This window comes from Schistocerca piceifrons, chromosome 1, assembly GCF_021461385.2.
Source record: "Schistocerca piceifrons isolate TAMUIC-IGC-003096 chromosome 1, iqSchPice1.1, whole genome shotgun sequence".
Taxonomy (NCBI): Eukaryota; Metazoa; Arthropoda; class Insecta; order Orthoptera; family Acrididae; genus Schistocerca; species Schistocerca piceifrons.
In genome coordinates, this window is record NC_060138.1 from 657,543,311 (window position 1) to 657,569,620 (window position 26,310).

The window sequence follows — 26,310 nt, forward strand, 5'->3', positions numbered from 1 at the left end:
CATAGTAGGTAAATCTCTGACACCCATGCTGTTGGATGAGGTGGTGTAGGTCCAACACCTTGTTGCCTCTAACCACTTTCAGTAGATGCTCACAACAGCAGCAAGCAAGAAACTGACCAGCTTTGCCATTTCTGGAATGCTTGTTCTCAGGCGCTGAGCCGTAACAGTCTGCCCTTTGTCAAAGTTGTCTGTGTCAGAGGATTTTCCCAAACCCATATCATTGCTAGAATGATTCCCCATTCACCTCTGCTCTGCTCACATACTCCCTTACCTCATCGCATGCCCCCCCCCCCTCCCCTCCCCCCAGTGCTAACAGGTGGCACTGAATTTCACAGTGATAACAGATTGCCATCAATCCTTTGGCAAAAGTGGCTTTGTAAAATCGCAAAACTTATTGTGTAAGGTGGCAAGTGAATGCCATGAACTTCATTAATGGCCATGTAACTGATTTATTCGCAATAACTAGGGACCTGAAAAATTAGCATTTGTGATAAATGCGAATGTAGATGTGACTTATGCGTCAAATAGCAAAAAAAAAAAAAAAAAAAAAAAAAAAAAAAAAAAAAAAAAAAAAAAAAAAAAAAAAAAAATATGAGGTTACCTAGTAAATGCTATTTCATAGCGAATTGTATGCAGTGAACTACTTTAACAGAGATAGGTTAAAATAGCTTTATATTCTGAATTAATTGTCAACAATGTAACCAATTTTTGGTTACTGGTATTGCACATCACCTGACGGAGGCCAATTTGGAAACATTACAGTGTGTGTAAAAATATGTACATAAATTAAATAATGCAGGAACACAGTGACAGATCAGTGCCCTTAGTGTTGTAATGCCTCACCAGTTGTGAGTGAGTGAATGGTCTAATAAAAGTTTGATGCTGCTCAATGCTACGTAGGACTCAGCTGTGGGACCTAACATTTTATAACAAAGAAGTGCGTTAAGATCCTCTGCAAGATAAAGTGCAAAATTTGGTGTCGCATGGATATTTGAACTATTGCTGCATCTCATACTGGTAGAGGTAATTCCTGAACTATCTTGTTTAACACTGCCACCCTCAGCATGCAATTGGACAGTAGCCATTACCAAACGCTTTGTGTTGTTTGTTGCTCATATTTTTATTTTCTTATTTTTAAATGAGGTTGGCCCATCACAGATTTCAATTACAACCCTCACAACACCAAAAGGGATTGACAATCCCAGTGACCATGTGTCAGTTATGCTTTCGCAGAAACACGAAACAGACTTGTATGCTGGCTGACCTCTGATAGGGAGATGGTGCTTGTTACCCAACACTGTATCCCTCCCCCTCTGGTGGTCCTTAAAATTAGCTTACACATGCAGCGAACTGCCACTTTGTAGAGTCCATGTTTTTGCACTACAGTGACCAGAAAACGAAATCCGTCAACTATTTCAGCCATGCCATAGGTCTTCCACTACGATGCGAATGGAACTATCTTGGATTCTACATGCTGCACGTCTTGTCGGTTCTATGAATACCCATGAAAGGCTGAAATCAATATTCTGCAGATTTTGTTATTGAATTGGGGAACTAAGTGTGTAAAGACAAATAATATCAAGAAACACATCAAATCGTAGAAACATTCTCTTAACTGGGGAAGTGAGGGAGTGGTTCTGCTGCTTCTCATCAGAAATGATTTTTTGAAAACTTAAACAGTCAGGAGAATGAAACAAGAAAAGACAATTTCAGCTTTTGCAAAAACATACATTCCACTCAAAAGCTCCACCACCCTACTTTTTTGCTAATCATTTTCGAAGCACTTAAGTTTTATCTGTACGGAAATGAATGTGACATTCTTTAAAATTTGTATGTCTAATTATTTAAAAAATAAGATGCATAATTATTACATAGACAATAATAATAATAATGAAACTTTCTGTAACTTGGATTCCACATTGCAATTTGACACTACATAACTAAATTGCTTTTTGAGAACTGAAGATGGCCTGATTCTGGACTGAAATCAATTGTCTTCAGTTAACATAAGGCAGTGCATGTGCGCATTGAGAAAGAAACTCTTTGACTGTTTACACATAATGTATTACACCTGTGGGTAGCATTGACTCCGGACTAGGTGCAAAACGTATTTTATTGGTCTTTGGATTGCAAACACATCTTATAGCTCTTATGTTTACTCTTCATTTTTTATGTTTGACAGTTTCATGTGTACTCAACTTCTTGAAAAGTCTCATTTATCTAACTGTGTAAAATAAAATAGTTAATGCGAATATTGGTGATTCATTGACTCAGTATTATTGAATAATGGAATACAATTACAAATTGGTGATTCCTGGAATTCTGAAGAGCTCTCAGAAAACGTGCAGAAAACAGTGACTCCATATAAAAAAACCAGACGATTTCGATCAACGATGCTGCTGTTACAGCTGCAAATAAATGACTTTCAAACTCAAATCGAAACATGAAAAACATAGTTATTGCCACAAATAGCAAGATGGGCTGAAAATACAATGAGCATCTTAATCAACGAGTCTAATACAGTTTCTCACACAAAAATGAAAGTGGAGATTCCTCAGTTTCTTCTGCAAAAAAACCAGAGTTGTGGTAAGTGATGGTGGACTTGGCATTTATGCAAAAGAACATCATCAGTGACCGCTTGAAGTTTATTGCAGCAGACAACAGTTTAGATGCCCAGGTAATAGCAGTGTCCTCAGATATTATATTGAAGCCACCCTTAGATCAGTAGTATACAAGATTTGGCTGTAAAATAACAGGACTGGAGCTGTCACAGAGGAAGCACACATGCATCAAAGACGAACGACCAATAGCTGTGACGCTTGAAGCCTTCTCAGTTGAATGTAGCGTCTGTGGTATCAGAAAAATGACAAGTGTAATTGTCTTGAAGTTTCACCTGAAATTCGGAATAACAGCAGCTGAAACCTACCTTTTGCTGAAAGAAGTGTATGGTGAAGATTGTTTATCACATATGCAAGTTTTTGAGTGGTTGAAGCATTTCCCGGACGGCCGAGAAGAAACTGAAGGTGACTCACATCCAGGGTGCCCTTCAACATCAAAAGAGGATGAAAATATTGAAAAATAGGTGATTTGATTGGATCAACCTGCAGTTGAATATTGAGTCAATTGATGAAACTGTAGGAATTGACATAGAATGTGCAAGGAAAATTTTACACATCTAATTTAACCTGAGAAAAATGTGTGTGAAACTGGTGGCGAAAATTCTCATGATCAAACCGAAAAAAGCTCGTGGAAACATTTGTACTGACAGTTTGAGTAATATTGAAAATGATCCTAATTTCTTGGGAAAGAGTGGTAACATATGACGAATCTTTGTTTTTCGCTTATGATCCAGGAATTGAGTGCCTGTCCATGCATTGGAGGGGCCCAACTTCACCAAGAGCAAAAAAAGCTTGAATGAGCAAATCAAAGCAATGATGATTTTTCCCCCCTCTCTAGGGAACTGTGTATCTTCACTGGATTCCTGAATTTCAGACTGTTAATAAATATTATTACCTTGCGATTCTTGCTCAACTCCATGATAAAATAAGAAAAATATGCCCAAACCATGGACAAATAATTCGAGGGTTCTGCATCAAGACAACATACCAGCTCATATCGCATTGCCTGCTAAGATGTTTCTGGTGAAGTATAGCATCCCGGTGTTCACCACCCACCTTATTCGCCTGACCTATTCCCCAAGGTATAATCTGCTTTAAAAGGAACAAGATTTCAGTCCATTGAAGCACAGTGAAAGTAAAAGCAGCTCATGTCATCAAGGAGTTCATACAGGAAGACATCGAACGCTGTTTCCTTTAATATAAAATTCACAAGGCACGTTGTAGGGATAGAGGAGGAGAGTACATTGACAGTGACAATAACTGAATATGTGTGTTTTTGAAATGAAATCTTTTACATCAGTACAATCCCATTATTTTATAGCCACATCTCATCTCCATTTGAGGAAAATGCCAGTCAACCGAATACGCAAATCATTAGAGAAACGCATGCAGCAGGTATTACAGAGTGAGCATATCGGTGAGAGAAAGTCATTGGAGTTTTGACATAATGTGAGGAGCATAATTGGAGAAGACACAATATCTAACATGACATTATGTCATGTACGGGTGAGACAGATACCATTAACAGTGAAAACAACCATGGTGGCATATCCGAGACGCAACATCACCTATGTACTTGCATTGGCAGACAAAGTGTATGCCTTGATAGGTCAAGCAATCTCTTCAGTAGTGAAGTGGGTAGCCAAGACATCAGCTTAGAGAAGGCATTTGCTATTGTAGGATGTAAGGTCCAGCAGTTATGCAAAACACCATTTTTTCCAAGTTGCCAAACATGTTTTAGCACCACTGTGCTATCATCAGTGCGTTTCCATTTATTTAATCTGTAATGTGAACATTTTTACTAAATGATTACAAAATTATGTGAGTATTTAGTTCAAACAATAATTCATTTCATTTTCTTAATAACTTTATACTTGGTGTGAATGATTTTTCAGGACCACTTGTGTATTATTTATTACAGGTAGCTTGTCAACTGCAACCAAACAATGTTGATGAGAAATTTTGTTGGGAGTTAACCTACCATCTAAACGTAATTTAGTTTGTCACAATATTTTGTGTCTATATACGTTTTTACTTAAGTTTTCGTGTGGCAAGCCCTTTTATTCTCAGCATCATGTTGAGGTGTCGCGATGCACACATAAATATAACACCTATTTTCACAAATAAGGTTGTAATAGCACTTTGCCCTTCACCAAAATACAGTGTAATTGTGGTTGTTGTGTATCCCACCTCACTCAGTGTTCATTTGTTCAACAGTGAGTTTGGTGCCAAATTTGAATTTGTTTACATTTTATCTTTGTGTGTGTGTGTGTGTGTGTGTGTGTGTGTGTGTGTGTGTGTAGACTTTATCTGTTTGTGTTGTCTTTTTTGTAAGGTTCCTTTAAGATGATAAATAGTGTGCCCTTGCAGAGTGTAGCATATTCATTTATGACCTGTTTTCCTTCTGCTATTGCCTTCTGTATGTGGAAGTTTTCCTCAATGGTCAGTTTGCTGTATAGGCTGAGGCTGGATTTTAGTATTCTTAAGTCTGTTTCTATTGTAGTTGGGTGGTGATTGTAGGCTATAAGATGGTCAGCAAATATGCTATGGGAGCTGTTGCTTTTTAAAGCTCTGAGATGTTCTGAATATCTGGTTTTGAAGTTTCTGCATGTTTGTCCTGTGTACACTGACTGGCAAGTGTTGCATGTGAGTTCATATATTCCTGATCTGTTAAATTTATCCGTGGGTGTTTCTTGTGTTCTGATCTTTTTCCGTGTTGTATTCTCTGTCCTGTATCCTATTTGGAGTCCCTGTTTCTTTAATATGTTGCCTATTCTTTGAACAATCTTTTTATTTTAGGTGAGTGCGTGCCATATGGGTGTTCTGTTTAATCTATCGAACATGAATCAGAATATCAAGGGCTTGCCACACGAAAACATAAGTAAAAACGAATATAGGTGCGAAATATTGTGACAAACTAAATTACGTTTAGATGATAGGTTAACTCCCAACAAAATTTCTCAACATCGCTTGGTTGCAGATGATAAGCTACCTGTAATAAATAATACACAAGTGGTGCTGAAAAATCGTGCACACCAAGTATAAAGGTATTAACAAAAAGAAATGAATTATTGTTTGAACTAATATCCACATAATTTTGTAACCATTCAATAAAAATGTTCACATTACAGGTTAAATAAAATGGAAACCCACTGATGATGGCACAGTGGTGCTGAAACATGTTTGGGAACTTGGAAAAAATGGTGTTTTGCATGACTGGCAGACCTTACATTCTACAATTTTAACTGCAAACATGGTAAACTCAAGGACATGCAAATCCAAATGATGATGAAGGCAGTTGCTGTTTGGAAGGAGCAGCAAATACACATTAGTGAACACTTTAGACGTTTCACTGCGGAAGCTGTTGCCGGCACTGACAGTTGGCAAGTGGAAACACACCAGACAAGACAAAGAGAATAGGCATCCATCATTCCAACAGAAGGTAGCAGAACAGACAAATGGTGCAAGGGAAGCTACAAAATCCAGTATATTAACTTTTCATAACTGGGATTCACAGTCATGTAAAATTTTTTGAAAGACATATGTTTACTCCAGTGACTGTTAAACTTTTTGTTTCTATTAAATAAAAAGTTTAACAGTCACTGGCGTAAACATGATGTCTTTCAAACAACCCAATATGCTGGTATCACTTGCGTTTTGGTGATTGGGCAAAGATCCACTCCCTCATGTCCGCACCTAAAAGGCCTGTAGATGTGGCAGGCTGCAAAATTCTGCAGGAGCGCCAAGTTACCGGTCAAGGCGCAGTGTTCAAATTTGGCTTGGTAATTAATGACAGCTCCATCATTTATGCTGAGAACTGGTCATTTTTACTCATTTTCTTGCTGCTTATAGGTAAGGAAGGAAATAGCAAGGCATGCTACCAGTTGACCAGGATGAGAACTCTTCGGTAGCCACACCTACCCATTTTATGGCATCCTATAATTTGCCTATAACAGTGTATGGTACTTACAAGGTAGAAGTTGACCTGGGTTTCAGCAGGAATGTTGCAATGTAAGTTCATGCTCTCAAAAATGGTCGTACCAATATTTGGTGTGAACTTTATTACTGAGCAAATGGTGGAGATTAATCTCAGAATGGTACAGATTAGATGGATGGTTAAGTCATTACAGAAGTACTATAGGCAAATATCATCGCCTCACGATGTAGTTCAGTTGTACAGGATGTTAGATAAGAAGTTGATGGCCAGATAGGTGAAGTGCAGCATATCAGCCGGTCTCTCAATGGCCAATAAAATGAGTGCCTGACCATTTTGCTGCAGCAAAAGCGAACTTTTAAGACATGCTGCAAGCTGGCAAAACAAACAGGTCAGAGAGCTTGCAGTTATCGCCAGTGCATTTTGGTAAAAAAAAAAAAAAACAAAAAAACAAAAAAAGCACATGTGGAGATTAATGCGCATTAAATGCACATACCATCCTGAACTGTTATTCAGTTCCTAATGTGAAATATTTTACAAATGTACTAGTCAGAGCTATGATCTTCGGCATGTTTTGTCCAATTGCTTGGTACACTTTGTTTCTTCAGCAGTCCACAGTTAACTGCTGCTGGAATGGAAGCAAGTTCCTTTGCATAATATCTGTTGAATCTCACAGGTATTTCATCCTGTCCATATGCCTTCACACTGATGAGTGGTTTTAGTTAATTTTCTGTTCTGCAATCATTTATCATTGTGCCCCTTTGACTCTCATTTGATACCTGGAAGGAGAAACTCTATTATGATTTTAGAAGAGCGAATTCAGTATTTCAGCCTTTTTCCCTGTCATCCATTTTGGTGGTACTCACTGTCATCCATTTTCATGCTAATATGGTCATTGAGTGACTGAACAGATGATTTCAATCCCTTTAGTGAATTTACATAATACCAAAACTTCTTAGTAATTTTGGTTGAATCAGTTGGCAAAATATTACTTTCAAATTCATTGAACATTTCCAACATTGCACTTCTTACGCTCATTTTGGCTTCATTCAGCATTTTTTTCTCAACAAGACTTTTGTACCACTTATATTAGTAACGAAGCTCTCTTTGCTTTCTTAGCAACTTAACCACAATGAGTCATATCCATCTTTCACAGTTTTGCTGAGTATGTGCAGGTCTAAAATGTATACTAAAGTGCTTTTGAACTGTAGCCATTTGTGCTTGACATCCTTGTCCCAAGAACTGAATATTTGATATTGACTGCTCACTTTACAAATTGTTTCTTGTTTGTCTTACTACACAAAAATGTTTTCAAACCTTTCTTAACATTCTGTGTAACATCTGTAATCATTGATGCTATAATTACCATATGGTCATGGTCACTGGTTCCCTCCTCTGTGTTTACAGTTTTGAGAAGTTTAATAACTGCTCAAATTATTTTTCAAAAAAGAAAAAAAAGAAAAAAAAAGCAGAACAATATCTCATGAATCACTGTGTCTGATATGAGTTTTAATTGCATGATCCTCGCATTCTGTAGCTGGCAAATTGAAGTCATCCTCTGTTACACTAGCTTGATCAGGAGACTTACAGTAACACCTAATTTTTCTGTGAAGTGCTCTGTCACTATTGCTCCTGAGGCAAATGGTCTATAAAAGTGTCTAATTACCATGTTTGATTATCGTTTGACTTTCCCTTATCCAAATTGTTTCACATTCAGAATCTGTAATATCCTCACTAGATACTATTGAGATATTTACAGCAGAGGCTTCAATCATCTTTCCGTTTCTATTACTGCATACATTAGTACCTTTAATAAGAAGACCAATTATGTGATCTTACCATGGACACTCCAGCAGTGTAGTAGTACCAACACCACATTAACATTTGCTCATGCCAGTGCGCAAGGGGAAACCTTCTGTTCTGATAGTAACATGGCTGATCTTTCTCTGATAACTGCAAATTTTCAGAATTCACTCTGTAGATGGTTCTCTAACTTGTAACTCATTTAGGGGAGTCTTACAGTTCTCCATCTGGTAATGAAGGTCGAGAAATCACACCCAAGATTCTCACAGAATTGTCTGAGTCTCTACATCTAAGTCAAATTTAAACCTACCTCTTGGCTCCAAACAGGATATGGCGGTTGATCCTGTGTATGATCCCGCAAATAGTGAGCCATACTTAACCCTGTGTGTGAGGCGTCACCAGTTCAGCCAGCTGCCAAAGGAACTGAGGATGGCTTTCACATCCAGTCAACAAGCATCGTACATGGTGATAGAGCTAAAATTACAGCCTTTTGTACCCAGTGCTTTCGATAGTCACTGGCAGAACCATTTCAACCTCTCGGATGAGTCGTCCTGGCAGATATGCTGAATGTAAAGTGACCTCCTTACCCTTGCTTGATATTTCGTTGGGGATCTAACTTTGGAGCTCCCAGTGATCAACATACATGCTTCCTTTGTTGATGTTATGCTATGTTAGTAGTTCTGAATTTGAATATTATAACTCTGCTTTTCTTCAGTTAGTTGACTAAAACGAAACACTTAAAATGAGAATTGGATTGTATGGCAGCAACATACAAGTCTTATTAATAATACTTATCAATAATCTATCAATAATGTGGGCAAAATCAAACAATAGAAAGTCTAGGATAGCATAACAATAATATATTAATACCCACCATAAAGAAGAGTCAGTGAGTTGCAGACGGGCACAGTGAAGACACTAATAAATATTTAATCTTTTGGACAAGAAGCCACCCTCCTTGACAAAGAACAGAATGCGTGCGCCCCCCCCCCCCCCCCCACACACACACACACCACACACACACACACACACACACACACGACTGTATATGTGTGAATATGTGCGTGTTTCCTTTCGTGGAAGGAGGACTTTTTTACAGAAAGCTTAAATATTTAGCAACATTTTTACACACAAATGACCATGTTGTTGTTGTTGTGGTCTTCAGTCCTGAGACTGGTTTGATGCAGCTCTCCATGCTACTCTATGCTGTGCAAGCTTCTTCATCTCCCAGTACCTACTGCAACCTACATCCTTCTGAATCTGCTTAGTGTATTCATCTCTTGGTCTCCCTCTACGATTTTTACCCTCCACGCCGCCCTCCAATGCTAAATTTGTGATCCCTTGATGCCTCAAAACATGTCCTACCAATCGATCCCTTCTTCTAGTCAAGTTGTGCCACAAACGTCTCTTCTCCCCAATCCTATTCAATACCTCCTCATTAGTTACGTGATCTACCCACCTTATCTTCAGCATTCTTCTGTAGCACCACATTTCAAAAGCTTCTATTCTCTTCTTGTCCATACTAGTTATCGTCCATACTTTCAGAAACGACTTCCTGACACTTAAATCTATACTCGATGTTAACAAATTTCTCTTCTTCAGAAACGATTTCCTTGCCATTGCCAGTCTACATTTTATATCCTCTCTACTGCGACCATCATCAGTTATTTTACTTCCTAAATAGCAAAACTCCTTTACTACTTTAAGTGTCTCATTTCCTACTCTAATTCCCTCAGCATCACCCGATTTAATTTGACTACATTCCATTATCCTCATTTTGCTTTTGTTGATGTTCATCTTATATCCTCCTTTCAAGACACTGTCCATTCCGTTCAACTGCTCTTCCAAGTCCTTTGCTGTCTCTGACAGAATTACAATGTCATCGGCGAACCTCAAAGTTTTTACTTCTTCTCCATGAATTTTAATACCTACTCCGAATTTTTCTTTTGTTTCCTTTACTGCTTGCTCAATATACAGATTGAATAACATCGGGGAGAGGCTACAACCCTGTCTCACTCCCTTCCCAACCACTGCTTCCCTTTCATGCCCCTCGACTCTTATAACTGCCATCTGGTTTCTGTACAAATTGTAAATAGCCTTTCGCTCCCTGTATTTTACCCCTGCCACCTTTAGAATGTGAAAGAGAGTATTCCAGTCAACATTGTCAAAAGCTTTCTCTAAGTCTACAAATGCTAGAAACGTAGGTTTGCCTTTTCTTAATCTTTCTTCTAAGATAAGTCGTAAGGTTAGTATTGCCTCACGTGTTCCAACATTTCTATGGAATCCAAACTGATCTTCCCCGAGGTAGGCTTCTACCAGTTTTTCCATTCGTCTGTAAAGAATTCGCGTTAGTATTTTGCAGCTGTGACTTATTAAACTGGTAGTTCGGTTTTTCACATCTGTCAACACCTGCTTTCTTTGGGATTGGAATTATTATATTCTTCTTGAAGTCTGAGGGTATTTCACCTGTCTCATACATCTTGCTCACCAGATGGTAGAGTTTTGTCAGGACTGGCTCTCCCAAGGCCGTCAGTAGTTCTAATGGAATGTTGTCTACTCCCGGGGCCTTGTTTCGACTCAGGTCTTTCAGTGCTCTGTCAAACTCTTCACGCAGTATCGTATCTCCCATTTCATTTTCATCTACATCCTCTTCCATTTCCATAATATTGTCCTCAAGTACATCGTGCTTGTATAAACCCTCTATATACTCCTTCCACCTTTCTGCCTTCCCTTCTTTGCTTAGAACTGGGTTGCCATCTGAGCTCTTGATATTCGTACAAGTGGTTCTCTTCTCTCCAAAGGTCTCTTTAATTTTCCTGTGGGCAGTATCTATCTTACCCCTAGTGATATATGCCTCTACATCCTTACATTTGCCCTCTAGCCATCCCTGCTTAGCCATTTTGCACTTCCTGTCTATCTCATTTTTGAGACATTTGTATTCCTTTTTGCCTGCTTCATTTACTGCATTTTTATATTTTCTCCTTTCATCAATTAAATTCAATATTTCTTCTGTTTCTGCAAATGACCATATATGTGTGAATATGCGCTTGTTTCCTTTCGTGGAAGGAGGACTTTTTTACAGAAAGCTTAAATATTTAGCAACATTTTTAATGTGCCAGTCTGTGACTCAATAATATAAGAAAGTTGCGCATTGCCTTAAATCATTAATAGACCAAGTTCTTACAGTGGGAGGTGGTTTCTGACATTCCAAAGAAAAACTCAGCCTCACAGTTTGAATTTTCACTTGAATTTTAATGAACTTTTGAAATTTTCTGACTAAAACACAGACACAAGGTGGTCAAAAACCAGCCAAACTGGCACCATGTGCCCAGTTATTTATACAGGGTGACTCAGCTGCCCCTACTACCGTCATGTTATGCAGCCTACAATGTGATAGCTGACCTTAATAAACTACATGCAAGATTTTCATGTTCTCTCGCCTGCTATGCGCAAACTGCTATTCCTACAGAAAAAGTGAACAGGATCATTTTGAAGATAATCTAATGTTGTTAAATTTTGTACTTGGGTATGCTTTCACTAGAGGCTGTAGTTTTCGAGTTATTCAAGAAAAACATACAAAAGTAACCTTCAAATGCATCCCCACTCCCACACTCAGCCCCTGCTGGTCAGGATTTCTAGTATGTTGTTTATGGCACTCTCTCCTACTGTTGTACAAATTTTTGGGACTGCATGAATTATTTCCCACATTTTAACTTTTTTAATCTTCATTGACTGGTCTTATTACACCAATTGCTTAGTCGAGCACTTAAAAATTGTAAAATTGATGATTTTGGTAAATTTCACCTAACAGCTTTGTATGCTTTTAACTGCATAAAATAAACGATTACATCGTTTTATTCATCAGGCCTGCTGACTGTGCATGTGCTGCTACTGTGCTTGTAAGGATTAATTTTGGATTGAATAGTCAATGTAATTAGTTTTAGCGTAACATGTACAAAAGTCATTTTTCGTTCATTACTCTCATGAGGACATTTGAATTGGCAATGTTAACGAAGTATCCAAATATACTGTGGCATAATAGTCCAATCAATAGAGCCAAAGGGGGGTCAAATATCAGGAATAGTCCATATAGTCAAAAAATTTTCTACAGTGTTAAGTAGTAGTCCCACGAAGAATGTACTAGAAATCCTGACCGGTGAGGGGTGTGTGAGGTGGAGATGCATTTGAAGGTCACTTTTGTACATTTTTCTTGAATAACTTAAAAACTATTGTCTCCAGCAGCACAAAATTTAACCACATTAAATTTCTTATAAAAAAGTCCTGTTCATTTCTTCTGTAGGATTAGTGATATGTGCATAGCGAGTGAGCGAATATGAAAATTATGCTTGTGGTATGTGAAGGCCAGTTGTAACATAACAGGTTGCATAAAATGTCAGTGGTAGGGACAGCTGAATACATCTCTATATTCCAACAATCACCATTTTTAGAAATATTGTTGCATTTGCAATATTTTAAAAAGGTGCAATAACAGAATTTTACTTATTAAAGTTACACTGCAATATGGCGAACTAAGTGAACAATATACATAAACTGATTATTCATAAAAATAAAATATATGGTATTTACGTTTAAGAATAAAAATATTCACGGCGTAAACACTACTCTGATATTATTTCTTAATTATTCACGTAATTCCTGGTGTCCAATTTTGGTAATATTTGCTTTACATTTTATCATTAAGTAGTGATGATTAGTGTGTAAAAGACATCTTCACAAATTGTGTGTGAAACAGTAAACACTAGCATTATAAGGAAAAGATAGAATTACCATAAAGATGACACCTTGAGTTGCAGACAGCAACAACGAAAGGACAGTAACATATTAGCTTTCAGCTAAAGCTGTCTGCAGAAAAGGAAAGACACACACATTCATTCACACAAGCAAGCACACCTCATGCACACATGACCGCAGTTTCTAGCAGCTCAGGCCAGAATACCATTCCTGCCAAGCTACTGAAAATAACACTCACATATATGTGAGGTGAGCTTACTTATGTGAATGAATCTCTCTCTCTCTCTCTCTCTCTCTCTCTCTCTCTCTCTCTCTCTCTCTCTCTGTGTGTGTGTGTGTGTGTGTGTGTGTGTGTGTGTGTCCGTGTCCTTTTCTGAAGAAGGCTGTGGCCGAAGCTAATATATAACTGTCCTTTCATTGAGCCTGTTTGCAACCCAGCGTGCCATCTTTACAATGGGTAGCAGTCTATCTTTTTATCTTTTCCTTATATTGTTGATATTCTGACCTCGAGTTTCCATTGTTTAACTTCACATTCAACTTTAATTTTTACATATTTGATGAAAAATTACATAAACTGCAACCAGTAACGACATTTTTTCAAATCACTAATGTATTTAATAAAACAAATATATAAACTTCCATAGTTTTGACCAGAGCAAAGTGTGGACCATGTAGCATCTTAATTACTGTGTCTCGGTCTGCTACATTACATGGTGCTTGTGTGGATCTGGCAGGAAAATTACCCACTGACCCAGCACACAAAGTGCCCTGTGATAGCTCAGTTGTGTTATCAACACATATGTTAAGCACCTGAAGCTGGGCCTTTGGGTCTCAAAATGCATTAAGCATTTAAACAAAAACTAAAATACTGAAAGTCGATGCTTTTGATTGTATCTAATGAATGTTAATCAGTCATTGCTCCAACAGTAAGCGCTAGGATAAAATTAAGCAAAATTGAAATGCTAGGTCTTCTGATTTGACTTGGGGCCCTCTTACTTGCATAGTTATAATAGTTTGCAGAGCTGGAAGTTAAATTTTCTCCATGTAGCCTACTAGGGACACTACTTTTGTATACAAATTGCACCATTCTTGGTTTAAATTTTCTTCTCATGTTGGAAACAAGATCAAAAACTTTTATTTACAGTGTCACTCAGCATTGCAATTTGCATGAAAGAACCATGAAAAAAAATATAAGGTCTTTTCACCGCAGTGTAATGGGTTCAAGGCCCCCCGATACCCTTGTAGAGGAACAGCGATGTTTGTAATACATGTGAGTGACTTCACTAATGTTAACATTTGCTTTGAGGATAATGTTGTACAATGTATTCCATTTTACTTGAAGGCTCAGTGCAGAACATAAGAAGAGGATTAGGCGGATGTGTGATTTCCAGCCTCTTGGAAGAGGCTGATGAGCTCCTTCATTACATCGGCTGGAATAATTTGGATGAAATTTGACAGAGAGATAGCTCTTACCCTGAATTAACACATAGGCTACTTTCAAAAGTGTGTAGTACAAAATATTTATTTATTTGATGGATATAATGTGAAATATGGAATAATACTTGAACTCTAAGCAACACACATGAAAAAGTCACAGGAGGAAGGCCAATCAAAAAATGCAGTGCATAAACACTAATTTCCAGAGTGGAAACTGTGTTACGACAGTTTTGCATTTCAAGGCAACAGGGCATTGAAGATATATCACAAACCCCACATTCTTGGTACAGTTAGCTGTAGGTAAATGTCAGTTAAAGGCATATTGGCTGTAACAGCCTTAATAGGCTACTAATGCATCAGATGAAATAGCAGCATGAGAATGTTTCTCATAGTTAGACACATCCCGTTACCAAACTGAATTCCTATTTGAAATTGATATCGTTACAACATTATTTCCCACTAAAATTTCCTTTCTTACAGTTGTGTCCTTTTACAAGTTGCTAACACCTGGTGTTACCAACATCAGAAAGCCGACAAGTTCCTTAAGTCCTGGTCATCTATGGAATCACCTTGAAGACTCACAATGGTGTTATTTAAATGTTGCATGATAGAGACGTCCTTTACATGTAGAACTTCATAGGATTTTATTGAGGCTGGATTATGATATGGAAGCTTATCTGCTGGTAAAAGGCCCGCGCATGAGGGCAGATGATATTGCCTTATATGCAAGTGTTATATAATTTGCAATGCATTGAACCACAAATTGCTTATTTTCCTTCTCCATTGCGTTAGTAGGCTTATTACCCATTCACAATGAAGTGGCTGGATGGATTTAGATGAACTTTGGAATGTAAACAGCCTAAACCCTGAATTACCACACAGGCTGCCTTTTGTTCCAAAAGAAATAACTGTTCCTGTGGGAAGCCAACATACTACTGTTCCCATAGGCTGGGTGACATGACCAAATAGCCATACATGAAAGTAAACTATCAGTTGGCTGCATTATGTTTAGCTAGAGATTACTGTTTAACTGTTTCAAGAAATGAAGTAAGTATGTGCATAAATCTATGAAAACAGAAATATTACTGTAGGATACAGCCTTGAAATTACACATACAAATAAAAAATGAAAAATTTGTGGGATACAATATTGTAAGTCACTGAATTGCAGTAACTATTTCAGTTTAAGGTAAGAAACTCTCAGAATCTTTTACAAATGTGAAGGAAAAAAATTGTCTACAGTATATCGCCAGTTACCTTCATACATAATTCACCTTCATAATCTGTTTCTAACTGTGCGGCTACGCAGAAAATACAATAATAGGCATTTCAGGTATTGTATTAGTAGCTCGTTATGGCTATTACTGTCAGTACGGCTTAAACTGACATTTAATTACACCAAATCGTACCAAGGATGTTGAATTTGTGATGAATCTTCAATGTGTGTGTGTGTGTGTGTGTGTGTGTGTGTGTGTGTGTGTGTGTGTTACTCCTTCATGCAGAAACAGCTGGACAGATTTGGAATGGAATTAGCTTATACTCTGAATTAACAAGTAAACTACTTTTAAAAATATGCAGTACAAGATATTTTTTGATTTGAAAAATATAATGCAAAATGTGGAACAATAATTACTCTTAGAAAAACTATTTACTCCTTGACTTTTGAAATGTACCGTATTTTTGAAAATTCTTTTATTTTTTAATATGTCCGATGTAACACGATTCAACATAATGAATACAGTGCTTATACAACCCCCAACGTTTAAACCATACTTCCAAACCACCCCCATTGCATTTTAGCTGCTGAGTATTATACCTTATAGCTTCCGAGAAGGTTAAGACCGCTGACAATGTTGTCATTTAAATGCTGTACAACAGAGAGAGACATCACCCCTTTACATGTGAAATGTGTTAGGCTTTTAGTGAAGCTGGATTTGATTATGGCATGCGAGCATCTGCTGGTAACAGGTGCACATGTGGGGACAGATGACTTTGTTGCACGTACAACCATTATAAAAGCACCGATTTAGAAATTGCTTATTTTCTTTCTTTGTTGAGTTAGTATGTTTGTTGCTCCTTCACACTGAAGTGACTGGACAGATTTCGATGAATTTTGGAATGGAGGTCAATTACACCGTGTGTTAACTCATAGGTTATCGTTCATTCAGGGGGAAAAAAAATCACTGTTTCTGTGAGATGGTCAATATAACTACTGTTCCTGTGGGAAGGGTGATGTGACTAAAAAGTCATCCATGAAAGTTAACTATCATTCCAACAAACTTGTCTTTCTAGTTGAAGAACTTGCAGTTCCCTTTGAAAGTGGCCTTCTCGATCGCCGTAAATAAGCATCAAGGGCAAATGTTACTGTACCAGGTATTCATCTGGGCCACCATGTTTTTCACATGAATAGCTCTAAGTTGGCCACTTGGATGTATCAAGTGCCAGAAATCTCTATACATATGCAGAGAAGTAGTCTCGAAATGTTGTTTACAGTGACTTATTACAGTAGATTTCTGGCTCTCCAAACACACAAAGACAATTGTGATCTTTTCCACTAGGTATGTTGCAGACAGTTGTGAAATTATTTACTCCTTTTTCTGGCACATTTTTTAATTCTTTACTCGATCACGAAAGTTTTTCCTCAAGTAAGCGAGTGAGTTGACACACATGGTTTTCCGGGCCACAAGTGCCTTGTGCCTCAGTACCTCCAAGGGAGAAATTTTGTGATGTTGCATGTGCATGGATGGCAAGTTTCAGCAGTAACATTTTGTTATAAATAACTGTTTAACCACAGGCTATAAAAGCAAAAGTAAGTGTGTGTGTGTGTGTGTGTGTGTGTGTGTGTGTGTGTGTGTGTGTGTGTGTGTGTGTTAGTTTGTTACTCTTTCACGCTTAAACATCTAGACAGAGATGTGGATGAGATTTGGCAAGGAGATAGCTTATACCCTTTATTAACACAGAGCCTACCTTATATAGATCTACCTATTGAAGGAGTGACGAAAACGAACTGTAGCACACAACGCACAAATAACCATATTTTATTCATCTTGTATTTGAGAATGAGTGCACACATTGACTTGCAACAAACTGTACACATAATATCAAACCTTTATGAAACTTTTTCTTACTGACAACCTCCACAGAATGATGAAAGGAAAAGGAGTTTAATCACTGTTCACACAGTATAACTGTCACATAAAGCATAATGTTTTAATTTATTACTTCTTTACTATTAACTGTATTCATCACACGTGTTGCAGACAGTATTCACATACACCACTGAATGTACCAGCAAAATTATATCATTGTATGACACACAATTTAGGAGGTACGTCATAAACACTGGGTACATGAAAAACTGCCACATCATGCATAAAGTTTAATTTTATTACGTGGCACATAGTTCAGGAGATTTGACATAAATATTGAGCGGGATGGAAATGAAACTGCAGAGTAAAATTAACTATAGATACAAGGGAAATATATGTACATATATGTGTGAAATACATTAAATATGCGTGTACACAGGCAAAACAATGGGTAAAAAGCTCATCCTAAACCCCCTAGAATGATTTTACCCAAACCTGGTACACATGTTAGTAACTACCTGGAAAAAAAAAATACCGTAGGGTTAAGAACCACCAACCACCTATTGGCATGAGCATGATAATGTAGAAAAAATGGGGTGGAGGAGATTGACAGATAGAGAGGGGGGCGGAGGTGGACTAGTAGAAGATTGCAATAAATACATACCTGGGCATCTTCTATAAATAACTGTTTGACCGTAGGTAACACCATACATTGGAGTTGGTACAGAATATAAAAAAAGCTCTTGTTCCCTGATAATTCATCATTGCATGTCCTGCCCCCACCCCTCAAAAAGGAATAATTTTTTAATAATCTTTTGCTAACAACTAGACCAGTTTAGATTCATACACAGCTGCCTTTTCGAAAAGACTACACAATCTCCACGGAAAGCTCAGGGTTATTATGAATCTGATATATTTTAAGAGGTAAACATTCTGAATGTATTTTCTCAACTATTATTTTACACTGTTTGAGATAAGTGCCATGTTATGGATCACAGTAACAGGTTCAAACTGTGGGGCACCATTAGCTACTATGTTGTTTTCCGTAGCTATGTTCTCAGGATTTGCCCACTGGAAGTATTTACAGTGGCTGCAGAGTTATATGCAGTGCTGCTAATAAATAAAAACACAGGTTTTCAAATAGTAAGTATATGTTTACATTTTGGGAGCTTGAAAGTATAAGTCAGTGACCAACTGTTTACACCTAATTATTGTAGATAATTCAATATAGATGGAAACCTGAAGAGCATATGAAATAAGTTCTATCTAATTTGATTATGGATAACACAAATGCTTCTTCAGAGTACCAAAGAGATGAAAACCACTGAGGTTCAGAGGGAGAAAGTCACCTCCTACCTAAACCAACACAGCAATGTGCTACAAAATCCTAGCATTTTCATTATTCAGTAGTTGGGATGAGGTCACTAGTTCCACTTTTGGGAGTGAATACCTGTGTACCTGCAAGATAGGCAGTTGTGATTGACAGGATGATTTGTGGGCTACAGAATCTAAGATAACTGAAAACAATGTAATTTGCTGTGACACTTTTTAAGCACTGATGATAATGCCACTGGCTTGCATAATGGACATATCTTTTCTGAAGTCAGTAGTTATCAACTAAGTTTTTTCCCAGATTGTGTGTGCTGTCTCTCTTAAATTTTTAGAATGTTCACATCTGTAATTGATTTTTTTCACTGTTGCTACAACTATTGTCATTAGCACTTATATCAGTGCTGAGTGTAATTGATGGGACTGTTGCAGGTGAGATTGGAAATGCTGAGTGAGTATGGGGAAGTACGCAGCTTTTTGACAGAGAAGTATCCTGAATGTAAACCAATAAGATTCAGCAAATCAGATAAAAATGCAGAAGGAGACAACTAATAAACTAATAAATTATTTTACTATGTAATTGTAAAGAAAATATTAAAGCTAAATACTCAATATACATTGTTTTGATAACTACCTTCCAGTTACAGAAGTGACGCATCTGCAACTTGGTTATCTCTAAATAATGTAAAACATCTGTCTGTCTTCAAGTACCACAGCATAATTTGTGAAAATTGTAATACTGAGAAGATCTGTGTCACTGAAATGAACATTACAGCATAGTTTAGACTCTTGTCAGTGCATATGTGATTAGGATTACAGAAATGTATGTGAAACAGTTTTGAGAATTCAGTATTGTATAACGCCCACACAGACTGCAATCTGAGCCTCTAAACCACAGACAGGCAAGAATCTGGGTTGTGACCTATGCTCTGGTACGAGTGCCATAGCTCTCAGCCTGACTGCACATTTCGCCCACAGGCACAGTATGCTGTCTGTGTGAGGAGAGGGCAGAGGGGAAACTGCAAACATTCCACATTTAAATAGCAATGCAGTTGGACTGTGTACAACTGGGTATTAAGTTTCACGTTTCTCAGTAACATAGAGCAGAAGCAAAACAAATTTTCAGTATTATTTAATTATTTTTGTTGCACTGAAGGTATAATATAATTTTTATCTGGTACAAACTGTCAGTATACAGACAGGCGGTGACAATTTCACAGTTCCATAATAATAAAAAAAAGATTTTTAACACACACATGACGATTGAAATATTGTAGCACTTTTGCTACTTCATTATGGAGACCTGAGGAAAACAGTGTAGATGTCCTGGACGGTTTTACCATAAAAAAATTGTCTTTAAAATGGGAATTACTGTACAGATCAGTTAGTTACATCTACCCATGCACAAGGGCACTTTCAGCTGAAACAGCAAACAGTCTTGAAAACATATGTAAGATTGGCAGTGCTCATATTTTAGAAAATTGTCCCTTTAATTCTTTCAAGGCCACAATGAATTCCTTAACCTTCATCTGTTCTTGCCAGTGAGCTTAGAGAACTGTACTCTCTCTCTCTCTCTCTCTCTCTCTCTCTCTGTGTGTGTGTGTGTGTGTGTGTGTGTGTGTGTGTGTGTGTGTGTGTGTGTGTGTGTGTCAGGATTTGTCCCTTCTAAAATGCAATTTTCTTTTTAAATGCATCTCCATCAAATCAGAAATAAATTGTTTCACACCTTGCAATGTCTTAGTGTGGGCAGTGTGCAGTCAAGATGAGGTGCAACAGATAGCTTTGGCTTAGAATGATTTCATACTTTACCCTTCCCATCCAATGATTGATGTCCACGACTTTTAAAAAGGAATTTTCTTTTTTAGTTTATTAGATACTTGTGACCAGCATTCTGCGTGGAATTTTTATTTTGTTTTGTACCTGTAGCATGTGCTGGGGTGAATGCAGCGTATCTGTGAAACGAGGCAGTGAGCGACAGTATTATGACGCATTGCAGCATTTGTGGCAGTGAGTGATTAGCCCTTCGACTTATGTCCTGCCAAGGAGGTACACTCTGATCCACAGAACGTCCAGGAGTGGAAGACTTGGCTGTTGACATCTCTATATGGTGACAGATAGTCACGCAGCTGTCATCATGGAATCAGCTGATTGCTTACAAGTGTCAATTGAGTTCGCATGGTAGCGGCTAATGTCACTGACAGACATCTTGTTATTCTTTGCTGCAGTGCGTGCACATTCCATGGATTTTTAGTGTTATATAATATTATTATTCCATTGTTGGCTACTTACTAAACTTCTGCTCATAGCTTCAGTCAACGAATTGTTTTCCTCCTGTGTATTAATTCTATTCTCTTGTGTTTCTTGTGATTCCTGTAATAATTTGAAAGCACTCTAGTTATGAAAACAAAGTGCATTGAATGTAGGAGCTGCCTAAACACAATTTTTGCAGAATAAGAACATGAAATTAAGCTACAAACCTCGCACACAGTGATACTTGTGACAGTGGTGGCCCCGCCATGATTTATGGTCAAGGATACGATTTACAAGGCTCAAGAACATAGCATTCAATAACAGTCGCGTGTCGGAGGCATATGCATCCGCAATCTCGAGATGGCAGTACTGCTACCAACGTTCTGGCCCCTCATCTCCACATTACAGTTTGAGGCAAGTTTCCTTTGTGCCAGTGTGATGTCTGATTCCATCAAGTTTGCTGTTGTAATTATTCAGTTGGATCATCAATATGCTGCCAAAGTGCAAGATATTATAACTTCACCACCTGACACAGAAGATGACCTGAAACTCAAGATGGAATTAATACGGTGACTATCAGCATCACAAGAAGAAGAAAGAGTGTGACAAGTGCTAACACAGGACGATATTGGGGACGAGAAACTGACACAATACCTCCATTAGTTGAGGAGTAAAGTTGCATGCACAGTTCCAGGCGCACCAGTTCATATCTTGTGGGGTAATAGATTGGCGGCTCATGTGAAAGCTATCATGGCCTCACAAATGTATATCTCACTTGACATTGTAGCTGATCTGGCTGTCTGTATTCAAGATCCAATTGTGCTAATTTCCTGTTCTAACCCTACAATGGTGTGTAACAGCGCTTAGATGGGAACCAGACCTGACTACGACTGTCTGTTGAATAAAGTTTTGGCACTGAACAAACAGATGAATGATAGCATCTGGAGCTATGTCAACACCCTCTGAGTGAGCTATGTCAACACCCTCTGAGTGAGCTGCTCACTGGACAGAACGTTAAAGGACAGTTCCAATGGAGATTGCAGAGTCGCTTTTCATCAAATGCACCCTCCGCCAGGAACTTAGTCAGCGAGCATATGTTGGTACCACCAGCAGTTTGGAGACCAGGCACACAAAGGTAATGTGCTGTGCATGTGCAGCCATAAACTTCAGAAGTACATGCACCAAGTCGTCATTCTTTATGCCTATTTGTAATGGACCACAAGTCGGGGCAAAAGCATGCCTCAGTCCCAGGTCCAATTCCAAATGCTGCAAGCTGTACATCCAGACAGCAGAGCTGTTAGTGGCCGACAGTCGAAATGTTGTATCCAGGATAGGTACAGGATCTGGTCTCAGCATTCTAGCTTGGGATAAGCTACACAAGTATCATCTGGCCACAACATTTCAACTGTCGGCCACTAACAGCTCTGCTGTCTGGATGTACAACTTGCAGCATTTGGAATTGGACCTGGGACTGAGGCATGCTTTGGTATGGAACTTCGTAATTGCAGATGTGGCAGAGCCTATCATCAGCACTCACCCCTTGGAGCATTACCATCTGATCCCCCAATGTCGCCAACACTCGGCTTCTGGACACTGTCACCAGGCTGACCACCACTGGGTTTTGGCATCATGCTGCCGCATTAGATACTGAGGTGACCCAGGCTACAGGAAATGGGTACATCAAGCTGTCTGTTTTCGTGAGGCCTCTGGGAGCTCTGCAACAGGTACTTCATGATACCATGCACTACATTAGTACAGCAGTAGGCCATCCAATTTCATGCAGGCCCATATGATTAGCTACTGACTGCTACGCAATCAGTAATTCAGAGTTGTACACTACGCTAACTGAGGCCATCATGTGCCCCTCTAAAGGGCCATGGTCATCACCTTTGCATTTGTTCACAAAAAAGAATGGTGTCTGGTAGCCAGGTGGCAACTACTGCACTTTATCCCAGACCGTTTTCCGGGGCCTCTGTTACGAGACTATACCCATGCACTGAGTGGTAAATGTATAGCATGTTAGATTGTGCCAAAGCATAGACACGAATCCCAGTAGCTGAGGAAGACATTTCAAAGACAGCCTTTATAATGCCTATTGGTTTGTTCAGAAACCTGCTCATGACTTTGGGCCTGAGAAATGCTGCGCAAACATGGCAATGATTCATTGATTCCGTGTTACAAAGAATACCATGTTGTTTTGACTACCTGGTTGACATGCTCATATTCTCAGCAACACCAAGAACAAGAGCGGCATGTCACAGAAGTTTCTGAGCACCTTGATGTGTACGGCATTGTTTTGAGCTTCTCTCTAAGTGTGTGTTTGGGCAACTGGAGATAATGTTTCTGGGTACCTTATTTCGTCAGCAGGATCACACCCTTTGCCAGAGAAAATGAAATCATTTTGAATATTCCCCATCCAGAGACAGCCAAAGAATTGTTTCATAAAATATTATTTTGGCTGAATACCATCCAGCCATCTTCAGAGTGGTCCGAAATGACAGTCTTTGCGCCGTGAAAACATGAAGATGCACATCAGCCAAATAATTACCCAGATTTCTAGAAGTGATCAATTTCTACTACTGCCATCTGCCTTGTTCAGCAAAATTTCAAAACCCACTTGCACCAGCTCTTGCCCATATGGAAACAAAGGGTAGGGCACCTGTGCTGTGGTCGCATTCAATGACAGGTGCATTCGAGGCCACCAAAAAGACTATAGAAGTAGCCACTATGCTAGGCAGGTAGCCATCATCACAGCATTACAACTTATGTCAAAGAGGCCTGGCATCCCCTCGCTTTTCCGTGAAAATACTTCCGTCCACAGCTGGAGACAAAAGTATTCAGACCTTTTGACCCTCACTTTCCACCAGAACAACAACAAATACTCTCTGAGATAATTTCATCAGCTGGAATTTATTGTCCAGTTTTACACTGATATTAAAGATACCTCACGATTGAACAGTATGATGGCAGACTGTTTATCATGTGTCAACACCATCTGGAAGGCAATTGATTTTGCACACCTCAATCAGACCAAGAACTGCAAGAGTGTCTAAACAATACTACAAAAAGCCTGCAGCTCATGCTCACTGACATACCAGAGGTGAACACTAAGTCGCATTGTGACATCAACATAAACACTCGCCCATTCGTTCAGACAGAACTGCGCAAACAAATATTTCATAGCCTCCACGATTTATGTCATCCCAGAGTAATGGTGACAGTGAAGCTTGTATCTAATCATCACATCTGGCTTGGGATACAAAAGTATTGCCATCCATGGTCTTGTGCGTACATGAATTGTCAACATAGCAAAGTTTCACATCATGTTCACAGGCTATAGGCAAATACCTGGACTTAATCGAGAGGTTCACCCACAGACATATGGATGTCAGTGGACTGTTACCATTGTCAGAAGGTCAACAGTACTTGTTTACCATACTTGATAGATTCATGCGCTGGCCAGAAGCTGTTCCTGTATATATCATCTTCGTTGAGATGCTACCTGCTGCATTTGTGTCCAACTGTGTTGCTCACTTTGTACATCCACTGCATATAACAACTCCGATGTGTTTATACAACTGAGCAAGTTTTGCAGCGCATCACATTATACAGGGTGAGTCACCTAACGTAAACCACATCAAATACTGACGAATCGATTCCACAGACCGAACGTGAGGAGAGGGGCTAGTGTAATTGTTTAATACAAACCATACAAAAATGCACGGAAGTATGTTTTTTTTTAACACAAACCTACGTTTTTTTTAAATGGAACCACATTAGCACATCTGAACATATAAACAAATACGTAATCAGTGCCGTTTGTTGCATTGTAAAATGTTAATTACATCCGGAGATATTGTAACCTAAAGTTGACGCTTGAAACCTCCGACGTTCAGTTGCATGTTGTAACAAACACGGGCCACGGTCGGCGAGCAGCATCTGCAGGGACATGTTTACGATGACGACCGTGTTTACAAGTGTGGCTGTAGTGCACTGTTGTGGTTTGGTCTAGCTGTCGCAGTGTCCGCATGTAGCGCTTGCTGCTATTGTTATTCTGCATTCGTCTCCGCACGCAGACCAACTGTAGTTCACCGTGTTACCAGACGTCTGTGATAGTGTAGTGTTGTAGGAACTGTGACCATGGTGTATTCGAACTCTGAAAAGGCAGAGATGATACTCATCTATGGCGAGTGTCGACAAAATGCAGCTGAAGCCTGCAGGGTGTATGCAGAACGGTACCCAGACAGAGAGCATCCAACGTGCCGCACATTGCAAAATATCTACCGCCAACTGTATGCAACAGGTATGGTCGTAGCACGCAAACGGGTCCGTAACAGGCCCGTCACAGGAGAAGCGGGTGCAGTTGGTGTGTTAGCTGCTGTTGCCATGAACCCACACATGAGTACACAGGACATTGCGAGAGCCGGTGGACTGAGTCAACGTAGTGTCACGCGCATACTGCATCGTCACCGCTTTCACCCGTTTCATGTGTCGCTGCATCAGCAATTACATGGTGATGACTTTAATCATCGAGTGCAATTCTGTCAATGGGCATTAGCAGAGAATGCGTTGCAGTTCTACCTGTTTACCGATGAAGCGGGTTTCACAAACCACGGGGCAGTGAATCTACGGAACATGCATTACTGGTCCGTGGACAATCCTCGCTGGCTCAGACAGGTAGAGCGACAGCGACCGTGGACTGTAAATGTATGGTGCGGAATCATTGGCGACCACCTCATTGGTCCTCACTTCATTGCAGGAGCCCAAATAGCTGCAACATACATCGCGTTTCTACAGAATGATCTGCCAACGTTGCTCGAAAATGTCCCACTGGAAACGTGTCGACGTATGTGGTATCAGCATGATGGTGCACCTGCACATTCCGCAATTAACACTAGACTGACCTTTGACAGGATGTTCGACGGGCGTTTCATAGGATATGGAGGACGCATAAATTGGCCAGCCCGTTCTCCTGATCTTACACCTCTGGACTTCTTTCTGTGGGGTACGTTAAAGGAGAATGTGTACCGTGATGTGCCTACAACCCCAGAGGATATGAAACAACGTATTGTGGCAGCTTGTGGCGACATTACACCAGA

General features: G+C 39.1%; 1 protein-coding gene and 1 long non-coding RNA gene across 2 annotated transcripts in view; one reads left to right on the forward strand and one right to left on the reverse strand.

Moving 5' to 3' along the window:
* LOC124787845 (28S ribosomal protein S5, mitochondrial) overlaps positions 1-19,573 on the forward strand; it is a 109,113-nt gene extending 89,540 nt beyond the window's left edge. Inside the window, exon 10 of the mRNA XM_047254799.1 lies at positions 19,394-19,573. Within this exon, the coding sequence (XP_047110755.1) occupies positions 19,394-19,513 (120 nt within the window). The 3' untranslated portion in view covers positions 19,514-19,573. The remainder of the gene's footprint in view (positions 1-19,393) is intronic.
* Positions 1-26,310, reverse strand: part of LOC124787853 — a 62,704-nt gene that overhangs the window by 29,434 nt on the left and 6,960 nt on the right. The gene's annotated exons all lie outside the window — the stretch shown is intronic.